Source organism: Lepus europaeus, chromosome 6 (genome assembly GCF_033115175.1).
Source record: "Lepus europaeus isolate LE1 chromosome 6, mLepTim1.pri, whole genome shotgun sequence".
NCBI classification, from domain to species: Eukaryota; Metazoa; Chordata; class Mammalia; order Lagomorpha; family Leporidae; genus Lepus; species Lepus europaeus.
Genome location: NC_084832.1, coordinates 111,874,150 through 111,887,795, shown reverse-complemented (window position 1 = coordinate 111,887,795; position 13,646 = coordinate 111,874,150). Strand labels below are relative to the sequence as shown.

General features: G+C 45.5%; 1 protein-coding gene across 7 annotated transcripts in view; it reads right to left on the bottom strand.

Moving 5' to 3' along the window:
* Nucleotides 1-329: 329 nt before the first annotated feature.
* Nucleotides 330-13,646, bottom strand: part of PLEKHA5 (pleckstrin homology domain containing A5) — a 260,060-nt gene continuing 246,743 nt past the window's right edge. For 3 of the 7 annotated variants that reach the window (XM_062194896.1, XM_062194897.1, XM_062194898.1), the window contains 6 exons: nt 10,560-10,769; nt 9,469-9,603; nt 8,863-8,987; nt 5,553-5,698; nt 3,708-3,794; nt 331-1,184 (listed from right to left, as the gene is read on the bottom strand). In XM_062194896.1, coding sequence (XP_062050880.1) covers nt 1,126-1,184; nt 3,708-3,794; nt 5,553-5,698; nt 8,863-8,987; nt 9,469-9,603; nt 10,560-10,769 — 762 coding nt within the window. In that variant the 3' untranslated portion in view covers nt 331-1,125. Of the gene's footprint in view, nt 1,185-3,691; nt 3,795-5,552; nt 5,699-8,862; nt 8,988-9,468; nt 9,604-10,559; nt 10,770-13,646 lie in introns of all 7 variants that reach the window. The other 4 variants (XM_062194901.1, XM_062194893.1, XM_062194894.1 and 1 more) reach the window with 4 other exon arrangements.

Here is a 13,646-nt window from a genome sequence, read left to right as displayed (position 1 = left end):
CAAAGTAGGGCTGCAGATGCCTGAAGCTGCTTTCCAAGGATGTGAACAAATACAAACATGGTGGAGGAACTCACGAAACTCAGTTTGCCCCGTGCTGATGAGCTGGTTGACTTAGAGGAAAAGTGGGACAAACTCTGCTCTGCTGCAAATCCATTTTTCTTGCTGGCCTCAAGTCCCTTGTGTTGGGCGTGAGAGGGTTAGACAAGGCCCTTTCTTGATGCTGTCTGGGATTATAAGATCCACAGGCGACTTGCTCCTAAGCCTTGAGTCTCAGAGAACAGAAACTCTAACACAACTGATTTAAGAACATCAACATTTATTTAACATGATAAAAAAGAAATGAGATATGAACATTTGCATTTAAACAATAGTAAGTAGCCTTTAATACATTACATGTGCTCATTGTATAATATATACACAATGAACATAATTACATTTGTACACAAACTAAGTACTGGATTTGAAAACCTGCTTATTGCTGTACACACTATTCCAATGAAGTAGAGACCCAGTACTTCAAATTACCTACACTTTTTTTTTTTTTTTTTTAAGAAAAGGTAAGCGATAACATTTGTGTTTAAGCTGACGAGAGTGTGGCAGTAACTGGACATTGCAATCTGACCGAGGAAGAATTATAGCGGAGAATGGGACGTTGTCACTTAGCAGTAATAAAATGGCACATTTTAAATATATATATATATGTATATATATATAATTTTTACAAATCAAGTGTGGAACAAAGCACTGCAGTAGCCAAAATGAGAAGGAATAAAAAAAAAAAAAAGGAAAACAAGTTTCATTGGAAATAAGAAGTAACTGTATGTAATGAAAAGCAAAAGGAAGCATGAATTCACCTAGACTTAAGAAACATCAAACCCTGGAAATCAGCAACTAACTAAGCTCTGGCTGTGGACCGCACACTGAGAAGCACCTTTACGGATGTGCTCTGAAACATAGCAGCAAGCTGGTGTCCGAGGAATAACCTTGAGATTACGGAGTGTACATATGGGCCGTTAAAGCTGTTTTGGAATAAACATTTTCCAGAAGTGATAAAATGATGCTCCGTGGCCAAAAGCATCAGAACTATGAATTTCATAGATTTAAAATATGCTGTACAACCTCTTCTTACATTGCTGAAGGTCCAGGTCTGCAGCTCTGAATGGCTTCAGCAGGCGTCGGTGTAGCTGGAAAGGAACAGGGGAAATTACTTTGACACCTGCAAAGTGCATGAATGACCCCTTCCCAAAGGGAATAACAAAGACCAACAATGGAACTGACAGGCACAGCCAAGCAAATCTAAAAACCCAATACAATTAAAGGATCCCTCCACCCAACTTCCATGAGCTTAATTTACAAAGCCCCAACAAGTACTGCAATTAAATAGCAAATGGGAATTTAAAAAAAGTACCCACACCTGGGGCAGACTCCAAAGATCAACAAAAAATACACAAGATGTGCCTAATGTGACTAAGACACGTAAAAATAAATCTGCCCACACAGCAGTGTCATCTGTAAAGCTCCCTTAGGTTCTGCCAAAACTCCTAATTCAGACCGATGACACACACACAGTGGGAAGATACCAACAGCACACGTTTGCGTGCCACTAGCTGTCTGTGGTGGCTGCGCGCCGTGAGGCTGAAAACATCCTGCACAAACGGTGCCTCATTACAGTGCCTGCCACTGCTGGTCCTCGCAGTGAGAGTAACATCAGTAAGAGCAGAGAGACCTGGAAATGTGCTTGAGGGTGCACTCAAGAATCCTCTACTATCAGAATGGGTGTGCACAATGAATTATAACCTGCTAAATAAGCCAAAAATAATGTGACTGGCTCTTTTTTTTAATTAATTAATTTATTTTTTGACAGGCAGAGTGGACAGTGAGAGAGAGAGACAGAAAGGTCTTCCTTTTCCGTTGGTTCACCCCCCAGTGGCTGCTGCGGCCGGCGCACTGCGCTGATCCGAAGCCAGGAGCCAGGTGCTTCTCCTGGTCTCCCATGCGGGTGCAGGGCCCAAGGACTTGGGCCATCCTCCACTGTACTCCCGGGCCATAGCAGAGAGCTGGCCTGGAAGAGGAGCAACCGGGACAGAATCCAGTGCCCCGACAGGGACTAGAACCCGGGGTGCCGGTGCCGCAGGCGGAGGATTAGCCTAGTGAGCCGCGGCGCCGGCCCCGTGACTGGCTCTTGCCATGCATTTTTCTATTAAGGCAGAGGCCCTCTATCAACTCTTCACATAGGAGAAAGCAAACAAGCCTGATGTTTAGTTTTTTCTATGTCTGGGTTCATTCTGTCACCAGTGGCAACTGTCTCTTCTAAACCTGTTGAATTAAAGGTTTACATACAAGAGTGTCAGAGGGAAGACACGGATAAGACCACAACCAATTGGTTGTAACTCCAGCAAGTGCTCCAGTCCTGCACAGACACTAACTGACAAGCGAAAAAAGCCTATTCTCAAGATTCCAGGTGGACAGCATTGCAAAGATACCAACACGACAAGACAACATAGAGAAAAAAGACACAGATTACAGCTGCTATAAAAACGTGTGGCTCAGGTATGTGTTGTGCAGCAGGTGAAGCTGCCGATTATGAAGCCAGCATCTCATGCTGGAGTGCTGGTTCAAGTCCTGGCTGCTTTGCTCCCCATCCAGCTCCTTGTTAGTGTGACTGGGAAGGCAGCATTAGATGGCCCAAGTACCTGGGACCCTGCCACCCATGTAGGAGACCCAAATGGAGTTTCAGGCTCTTGGCTTTGGCCTAGCCCAGCCCGGGTCATTGAGGCCATTTGGGGAGTACACTAACAGATGAAAGACCTGTCGTCTTTCCCTTTCTATCATTCTGTCTTTCACATAAACAAATCTTTAAAAAAAATGTGAGTGGAAGTAGATTCTAGAAAATAAACAATACTGGATAAACTTAGTTGAGTTAGGATTTATACTCATTTCTTCTGAGAATCTACAAATCGAAGAAGTCAGCAGGGGCTGGTGTTGTGGAACAGCAGGTTAAGCCAGCATCCCATATGGGTACTGTTTTGAGTTCCAGCTTCTCCACTTCCAATGCAGCTCCCTGCTAATGCGCCTGGGAAAGCAGAAGAAGATGGCCAAATGCTGGAGCCCCTGCACCCATGTGAGAGACTAGGAAGAAGCTCCTAGCCCCTGAGTTTGGCCTGGCCCAGCCCTAGCTGTTATAGGCATCTGGGAAGTGAACCAGTGCATGGAAGAGGTCTCTCTTTCTCTGTTCCTCTCTCTCGCTGTACCCTAAACATTTCTTTGTCCTTTAAAATAATGAGGGAATTCCCAATGAGTCAGACATGTCAAGGGAAAACCTTACATAATGGATATGTAATGACTTCAACATTAGCCCCAGATCTGACTACGGAAAGGAACGCCTAAGTAGGAGCCCCGCTGCCAAACGCTGGAGGCTTTGAATCGGCACAGGCCGCGCCCTCCAAGGCCTGCAGCGTTTACAGATGATGGAATCAGAGACAGAAAGCTGCTGTCAGGGAGCGCAGCACTGGAGGGGGCGAGCTGGAGATCTGCTCTACTACCTTCGGTCCCTGGCACAGACAGCTGTTCCACCGACCCTCCCTGGGGTCAGTCCAGAATGAACCTCGGCTCGGACTTAACCAACGGATGAATAAAATTCAAGAAAAAGCATGTGACAGGCAAGCAGAGAGGCAGAGGGAAAACGACGTACTTCCGAGACTACACACACATGAAATGCGATCCTTCCGGGAGTTGCGGCTGAGCGGACGGCACCGGGGACGCCGAGGACTCCGGGGACAGGGAGGGACTTTTCACTGAAACACACCAAGGAAACGTGGGGAGAGAAACATCTGTAAGACACATCTGCAAAGCAGACCCTGGAGCTGCATGCCCACAATTAGCACTTGTCCCCCAAAGGGAAGGAGATGCTGGCTGGCTTTGGCTTGTGTTGTGATTTTCTGATGTGGCAGGTGACAGTTGAGCATGAAATGCCTTTGAAGGCTTAGTGAAACAGTACAGGTGGCTAGAAGATGAGACGCTACCACGCAGCTCTCGGACTTCCGGGTGGTCACCAAACCTGGCCCGTGAGAACGCCTGTGCTCCCTGCCATGTGAGTGGCCGGGACAAGGGAGAAGACGGTGTTCAGCATTCGCCACGAGGGAACACGACTCACAGAAACCTGCGTGCACTGCATACAGCAGAGGCTCTGTCCAGAAGTCTGTGCTCCTTTTGAGGAGAGTCCTGGGGCGGCTGTGTGGTGCTGAAGTTAAGGTGCCTCTCAGCTAAGTACCCTGTATCAGAGGGCCTGGGTTTAAGCCCTGGCTCTGCTCTTTCCCAACTTCCTGCTGATGTGCACCCTGGGAGGCATTGGATGGTGGCTTAAGTACTTGGGTCCCTGCAGCCTAGGAGGGAGACACAGATTGAATTCTGGGCCCTGCCTTCAGCCTGGCCCAGCCCTGGCTGTTGCAAGCATTTGTGGAGTAAGCCAGCAGATACAAGAGCTCTCTTTCGCTTCCTCTTGGTCTTTCAAATACCAATAAACAAATACGTGAGAATTTACAGAAAAAGAATAATAGTCCTGAATAATTGAACTTCATTATTCTTACCCTGCTGCAAAAAAGGGTGGTCGTGGGGTATATGAGTGGGTTTCTGCTGATGAGTGACAACAAGCAAAGCTCACAATATACATACACTAGTGGTATGATACTGTCATTGCTGGCCTTCCCAAATCCTACAGATTTGCCAAGATGCCAAGAAATATGAGAACTGAGTACAAAAATATTTGTTTATTTTATTTATGTGAAAAGCACAGAAACAAAGAGAGAGAGAGAGAGAGAGAGAGAGAGAGAAAGAGTGGGTTTTTATCTGCTGGTTCACTTCCAAATGCCTGCATCAGCCAGGGCTTGGCGAGGCTGAAGCTAGGAGCCTCAAACTCCATCTGGGTCTCCCACATGGACAGCAAGGACAGATGTATTTGAGCCATTACCTGCTGCCTCCCTGGGTGCCCATTAGCATGAAGCTGGAATTGAGAGTGGAGCTGGGACTGAAATCCAGGCACTCTGATCTGGGATGTAATGTTCCAAGAGGTGTTTCAACTGCTGCGCCAAATGCCTGTCCCAACAACTTATGTTATCACACCTAAGGATAATGACTTTGTGTATCAAAGAAAGGCCCGGATGTGGACTACCGTAGGGAAGAATAAACAAATCCATTCTACTACTTGCTTAGATTCTGAACTCTCTGTAGTTCTCAAAGTGGCAGGTTTGTGAGTATTCCGGGAAAACACCCTGAGAACACGAAGTTCTCCAAGTACTGCAGCACCTTTTTAACAGAAGTTGATCGAGTGATTTAGGCCTCAAAAACCAAAGCCAAAGCCAACGAGCTGATCCCCAAACAAGAGGAGGCCTTGATGCGGGGACTGCGCTGCCCTCTTCCAGCCAATGACACCCTGCAGGTGCATGTGGGCAGGCACCGTCAGTGAGCCTGCAGTCAGGGTGCCTCTGGGGCTGCCTCCTCCACAGGGAGAGTGAGTGCAGCCCTGAAGCGGCTGTGAAGTGCAGCGGGGACTCTACCTGCCGCTGCCGGGCTTCCTCGTGAAACCTCCGGCGTTGGCTCGCAGGGAGTCAGGGCTTCCTCCTGTTCATGAAGACTGTCCTTTGCGGCTTCTTCAGGATGCTCTTCTGGTTTATGATTTGTGACTGCTGTCTCATCTTGAGGGCTAATAAAAGCAGATTAGCATTTTATAATTTGTTATAGAATTAATTTTTTGCTCTGAAAAATTTTAAACATACAGAAAAGCCACCACCTGTATTTAACAACTGCTAGCATTATGCTTGTAATTGGCCTCATTTTTTCTCTTTCTTATGGAAATTCCAAGCATAAAATGATTAGAGCAAATAATATGTGAAGTGCATATACTCAGCTTCAGCAGCTGCCCACACATGGCCAATCTTGTACAGTTCCCCAGGCTCCTATTCCCAAACTATTTAAAAACAGATTCTAGACATGATATTTATCATTAAATATTCCAGTATATATATATATTTAAAAAGTTCATTTATTTTATTTGAAAGGCAGAGTTACAGAGAAGCAGAAAAAGAGAGACAGAGAGAGAGAGAGAGAGAGAGAGAGAGAGAGGCAGGGAGACAGAGATCTTCCATCCACTTGTTCACTCCCCAAATGGCTGAACAGGTGGAGCTGGCAATCTGAAGCCAGGAGCCTGGAACTTCTCCTTGGTCTCCCATGTGGGTGCAGGGGCCCAAGGACTTGGGCCATCCTCTACTGCTTTCCTAGGCCACAGCAGAGAGCTGGATTGAAAGTGGAGTAGCCAGGACTCAAACCAGCATCCATATGGGATGTCAGCACTGCAGGCGGCAGCCCCACCTGCTTTGCCACAGCACTGGCCCCTCTAGAATGTATTTTTTAACACCCTAATGCCACCACATATCCAGTAAGAGCTCAAATTTTCCTGATGGGGCAGGTGTTAGGCCTAGTGATTAGGACAGCTTGGTCCCATATTGGAGTCCCTGTCTTTGACATCTGCCTCTGTCCCCGACTCCAGTTTCCTGCTAATGCAGCCCCTGGGGGGCAGTGCTGTTGGCTCAAGTGACTGCTTCCTGCCACCCGCATGGGAGAGCTGCACTCAGTTCCTTGCTCCCAGCTTCAGCCTCAGCCCAGCCCTGCCACTGTGTGCATTTGGGGAGTGAACCAAGATTTGGGAGTACATGCTCTTTCTCCTTCTCAATAAATAAGATTAAAAAGAGAAAAAAACTACAATGCATAATTCAAAAAATCTTTGTCCACTTGATAATGTTATTTTAGAATTGTCTGTATCAGGTTCCAGATGAAACCCATTCACTGGATAACCTGACAAGTCTCTTCTAGTCTAACTTAATCTGAAGCAAACTGTCTTGCATCTCTAATTCTTTGTCATTTATCTGTGAAAGAACCTTACTTCTCGTCCTAGATAGTTCCAGATTTTGATGACAGCATCCCTCAGATTTTTATAAGCTGACGTCATTTTGAGTGTGACCATATTTAGGTCCTGGGGAAGCAAGTAATACTTCCTAGGTGGCTGCCACACACTTCCTTGGTAACACCTGGTTTCTTTTTGTGATGTTAAAAGTGATCAGTGAGTTCAGGGGTTATCTGCTCCATCTATTCATTACAAGGTTCCGTGTCAGATTTTCAGCTGACAGCTCCAGCAGCCATCAAGAAGTACTGTTCTAATCTATTATTTCATCAGGGTTAGGAAAGCAATGATAGTCTAAGTCCCTCATCCCTTACTGTAACAAATCCTTCTAAGAGGAAAAGTATTTCCTCTCACTATTTGGTTACAGTTTGCTTGGGTTTATAACATACTTGTTTCTTTCCCTTTATGTACCAAGATCTGTAATTACATGTTGATTCTTTTTATTTTTAATGATTTATTCATTCATTTATTTATTTGAAAGGCAGAGATGAAAAGAGAGAGAGAGAGAGAGAGAGAGAGAGAGAGAAATCTTTCACCTCCTGTTCACTCCTCAAATGCCCACAACAGCCAGGGCTGGGCCAGGCCCAGGAGCCTGGAATTCCATGAGTGTCTCCCAACTGGGTGGCAGGGACCCCAGTACTTGACTATCTACTGCTCTCCCAGGTGCATTAGCAGGAAGCTGGACTGGATGCAGAACAGCTGGGACTTGAACCGGCCCCAAAATATGGGGCGCCAGTGTTGGAAGCAGCAGTTTAACATACTACATCACAATGCCAGCCCCAGTGCTGGTATCCACCTATCTCGCAGAGAGACACAGAAACAGAGAGACCTCCCATCTTCCCTCTCTGTCTCTCTCCGTTTGAGAGATTCATTCCCCAGATGCCAGCAATGGCCTAAACTGGGCTGGGCCAAGGGTGGGAGCAAGGAACTCAATCAGTTCTCCCACTTGAGTGGCAGGAGCCCAGTTTCTTGAGCTATCACCACTGCTTCCCATGTCTGTATTAGCAGGAGGCTGGAGTCAGCAGCTAGAGCTGGGAGTCAAACCCAGGCATTCAAATGTGCGATGCAGGTGTCTTAAGAGCTAGGCTACATGCCTGCCACAGAACTGGTAAGTTTTTATGGAGGGTGAGATGGAGGATTTACACTAAGAAGGCTTGTTTACAAATACAGTTAAGGGGCTGGTGTTGTAGCCCAGTGGATTAGGCCACTGCCCGTGACGATGGCATCCCGCATCAGAGTTCCATGTTGGAGTCCCTGCTGCTCTGCTTCTGAGCCGGCTCTCTGCTACTGTGGCTGGGAAAGCGGCAGCAGATGGCCCGAGTACTAGGGCCCCTGCCACACATGTGGGAGACCAGGATGGAATTCCTGGCTCCTGGCTTCAGTCTGGCTTCTGTTGCAGTCATCTGGGGAGTGAACCAGTAGACGGAAGATCTCTCTCTCTCTGTCATTATGCCTTTTAAATAAGTAAATAAGAATCTTTTTTTAAAAAAAAAAACCATATATATAGCTAAAAATAAACGCAGTCGTCCTATTTGGCACTCAGCTCTGACGACTGCTGGGCTCCTGACTGCCGACTGTGGTCACAGCCGTGCTGCGGTGCGTGCTGGGCTGCAGCGGATGGGCCCTCCAGCTTTTTGCAGGTGTATTTACTGAATTCTTCGTAAGTGCTAAGCACAGTGTTAAGTGCTGTACATGTATTTTCTTACTATGTGATCCTTACAGCACTTCCAGGGGACTGACTAGGTCATCCCGGCTTTCACAGGTGAGCAAGTGTAGGAATTATCTTGGGAAGGTCAAATGCGTGCGACTTGCTTGAGGCTTAGAGCCCAACAATCTGTGACCATGCAGGTCACCCTGTCTCAGCAGTTACACAGCTCTGTGAATGAATCTTGTTTTTTTTAAATTATTACCTGCATGTAGCATCCTCAGCCATTTCCTTTTTGTCTCTCTCTTTATCCACCACTTCCTCAGAGTTTACTCCATTGGGCTCAGGCTTGAAAAGCATCTCGTAGAAAACAGTTTCAGTTCTTTTCAGCTACAGGGTAAGAAGAAAAATTTTCTTTTCAAAGTATTCTTGCCATGTTTACTATTTATTAGTAAATCTAAAATAAAATTCCAAATAGAATGTTTATTAAAAATTATATACTGTCCAAGTTTACTGATTAAAAAATTTAGATTCAAGCACACACATTTACAGTATTAACATTCTTCACTACTAGGAAATAAAAAGTTGTTTGTCCAAAGAGATGATGCACACTGTGAAGACTTAGCTGTTGGGATATAATATTCTTTAATTTAGTTAGTAATTTATTCCAGTCTGAATGGATCATGTTTTACATTTCTAATTAATGCAGATTTTTATATGGCTGAATACATCAATCTAATTAAAGGTAATCTATCATTTCACTTGGAACAATGGCCTCTATAATTGACATACATGTCTTAATTTCAACTTTGTCACCTAATCTAATCTTAAGAAATCTACCCATTTGAAATGGTTGTCTTCAAGAATCTACCTCTTTGCTGAAGCCTGTGTCTTGGCGTTCAGCTTCTTTTAGTCGGACAATATCCTCCACAGGAGTTTCGTGGTTGGGTTTCTCTTCACTGTCTCCGCTGGCAGGCTCCTTCATATTATCATCCCTCCTGCGAGTCTGCGCAAAAGAGAACATTTCAGATTCAGGCCGTGCAGATATGTGTGTTTGTGGGTTGTGCCAGATGTTTCTGAAACCAAAGTCGGAGCTCCATTCAAAGGGAAGTTTCCTTATGAAAATCAACAGAGGGAGTCTTATATGTGTCTACAAACATTTTGTATCTATACACATGTGTGTATATATTTACACACACAACTAAATATGGCAGTATTCCACACATTTTCCTCACTGCTCTCTTATAACTCATCCATTTTGTAATTTGTAGAATAAAACGGCATTCAACTGCTGCTCTGTTTAATCTCCAACAGCAATGCCTGTTCCTGATTAGACGGAACCGGGACGTCTATTAGACAGGGAAGCACTCTGGGTTGATGCAGCTGCTTATGTCCACACTGATTACCTCTCAGATCCCACCACCAGGGAACAGTGTCGCCTAACAGGGACAGGCTGGACAGAAGCTACTCAGGAATTCTGCTAGCCTGGCATCTCTGCTCCTATTTATGAAGAGGGAAACAAAGAGAAATGGAGTGATGTCACTTTACCAGCCTGAGGCTGGCAAGTGGTGGACAACAGACAGGAATTCTCACTAGAAGCTCTTCTGGGTTATAGTCTGGGTCATGCTAAGTTTGGACACAGAGACATATGCATTTTATTATGAAGGGAACTGGAGACTATCTTGGTATCCTGGATGGCATCTCACATTGTCTCTGAGGAGAAGCCACATTATACTCGAGCAAATTAAGTGTGCCACTGGTACAAAGGCACCCAACAAGAACTTCAGTTCTGGTATCTTAGTCCAGGGCTACTTTCAGTTTGCTAAACTATCTTAGCTTACTGTAAGAATTAAATAACACAAAATAACCATCCACACTGTTCATCAATCATACGATGTATGATTCTAAAAATCAAGTGGCATTCAACTTGTACACAAGAATAACCTAAAGCAATCGCTATACCTGGGTAACCCTAAATGGATTATCCCTTAGACTTGAAGGACTCTGTAAGGGTGACTGGTCTGAAGCACCAAGGACACTGAATCCTTTTTTCTTCTCCCGCAGGCATGCTTGCTGATGTCTCCTTATTCTTTCCATCTGCTCTTCAACCGTCATCCTGGGTCGAGTACTTTCAGCCAGACAGAGCTGTTCCACTGCACTTCTTGGTCTTTCCTTGAAATTAAAAATAAACATATCATATAAATACAGAATACCTCCTGAAAAGCGTAAGGCAATGCTTTTCATTGCTTTGTTTTCAAAATAAAAAGTGGAGGTTTTGAATTTAGCTGATATGAGAAGGGTAACTTGTGCTACTCTGTCCCTAACTGGTGACTGGTGATGCCTGGGCAATGACAGAAAGAGAAGGGTGGACAGTCCAGGGAAGACGGGGAGAGGAGGAACACAGAGAGGGCTTTCCCTTGGTAAAGAAAGAAAACATAAAGGGAATGGGGGCTCTGGAGAAAGCCGACCCCCCGGCCCTGCATTAGGAAACTGCGTAAAACTAAGAGCAGGCTAATGGGGGGCACAGTGTCTAAATATCAAATACTGCTTATTTTAATAAGAATATTAACACTTAAAATTAATTTTGAGGAGCAGAGAGACAGAGACAGCTCTGAGCTGAGCTGAGCTAGAAGCCAGGAGAACTCAACCTAGGTCTCCCACTCAGTTGAGAGGAGAGGAGCCCACTCAGTTGAGCCATCAACAGTGCCTCCCCTTGTTCCCAATATTAGGATGCTAGAGCCAGTAGTGGAGCTGGCTATTGAATCCATGCACTACGAGATGGGGTGTGGGTATCTTAACTGCTGGCTCAAATGCCCACCTGCCTCCCAAATATATATATGTATGTATACACACACACACACACACACATATATATGCATATACATATATACACACGTGTATGCATAAATGTACACATACACAAAACATTTATTTATTTTTATCTATTTGAAAGGCATAACAACAGGGAGAGAGAGAAAGGAAGAGAGGGACAGAGATGTCATATTTGCTACTTCACTCCCCAAATGTCTGCAAAAGCCAGAACTGGGCCAGGCTGAAGACAGGAGCCTGGATCTGGGTCTCCCACATGGGTGGCAGAGGCCCAGGCACTTTAACTGTCATCTGCTGCCTCCTAGGATGCATTAGTAGGAAACTGGATCAGAAGCGAACAGTCAGGACTTGAACCAGCATTCCAATATGGGACGTGCACGTCCCAAGGGGTAGCTTAATCTATTGTGCCAAAATGTCCACCTCAAAAAAAAATTTTTTTTTTTTTTTGACAGGCAGAGTGGACAGTGAGAGAGAGAGACAGAGATAAAGGTCTTCCTTTGCCGTTGGTTCACCCTCCAATGGCCGCTGCGGCTGGCGCACCGCGCTGATCCGAAGGCAGGAGCCTGGTGCTTCTCCTGGTCTCCCATGGGGTGCAGGGCCCAAGCACTTGGGCCATCCTCCACTGCACTCCCTGGCCACAGCAGAGAGCTGGCCTGGAAGAGGGGCAACCGGGACAGGATCGGTGCCCCGACCGGGACTAGAACCCGGTGTGCCGGCGCCGCAAGGCGGAGGATTAGCCTAGTGAGCCGTGGCGCTGGCCTCAAAAAAAATTTTAAGTCACATATTTACTGTGAAAAGACTAGCAGGAGAAACTCTCTCAGACATTTTATGATCCATAATAAAATCACGGAAATTTTTTTTTATAAATCAGACATCGTATTTGAATTTTTAAAAAAGAGTTATTTTTATTAATCTGAAAGGCAGAGTTAGAGAGAGATGGAGAGAAACAGGGAGAGAAATCTTCCATCTACTGGCTCATTCCCCAAATGGCCAGGGCTGGGTCAGGCTGAAGCTAGGAGCCAAGAACTCCATCCATGTCTCCCAAGGGGCCCAAGCACTGCTGCTTTCTCCAGGTACATTAGCAGGGACCTGGACTCAAACCAGGGACTCAAAGAAGGGACTCACACCAGTGCCCATATGGGATGCCAGTGTTTCAGGTTGTGGCTTAACTGCCTGAAAACTTTTGTATGAGTATTATATGTGTGTGTATATATATCTGGCTCATTTTCAGAGTGTTATCAACGTGTTTTCCCTCTGTCTCTTCCCTTTCTCTGTCACTCTGCCTCTTATTTGTTTTTTTATAAATATTTATTTTATTCATTTGAAAGGTCGAGTGACAGAGAGAGAGAGAGAGAGAGAGAGAGAGGGAGAGAATCTTCCTTATGCTGGTCACTCCCCAGATGAACCAGCATAAGGAAATGGTGGGCCAGGTGTGGGCCAGGCTGACGTCAGGAGCCTGGAGCCCCATCTGGGTCTCCTATGGGTGGCAGGGACTAAGAACTTGGGCCATCTTCTGCTGCTTTCCCAGGAGCCCTAGCAGGGAGTTGGATAGGAAGTGGTGCAGCCAAGACTCTAACTGGTCCCACATGGGATGCCGGTGCTGCAGGCAGCAGTCTTACCTGCTACAGCACAATGCTGGCCTCCACTCTGCCTTTTAAATAAATGGAGCTAGAAATGAATCCACTAGTATCTTTGGTCTCAACATGCACTCTTTTTAGTTCTTTTTCTATTGATTTGTTTCCTTAGCATGACAATTTCCAGAGAAAACATCCTTCCAATTTGTAAAAATTATCTTTGAACAAAGAACAGTACCACAAAACCATGATCACTAATGTCAATCCTGATGCACAGCTATTCATTTTTCTTTCAGTGTCATCATTTCTATAGGTGTTTGTAATTTTATACTAATCGAAAACATTACATTTCTTATAAATTTCTTATAGTCTTTTGGACATATACTTTGCATCTGTACTTTCAAGAATAATGATACGGGGTGGCTGGCATTGTGGCACAGCAGGTTAAGCTGCTGCTTGTGACCTGGTATCCCACACTGGAGTGCAGATCTGAGTCTTAGCTGTTCTGTTTCCTATCTAGCTCCCTACTAGTGCATCTGGGAAAGTAGTGGAGGATGACCCAAGTATTGGGTCCCTGCCACTGATCTGGGAGACCCAGATGGAGTTCCTGGCTCCTGGTTTCACCTGGCCCTTTCCTCCCCTGCTA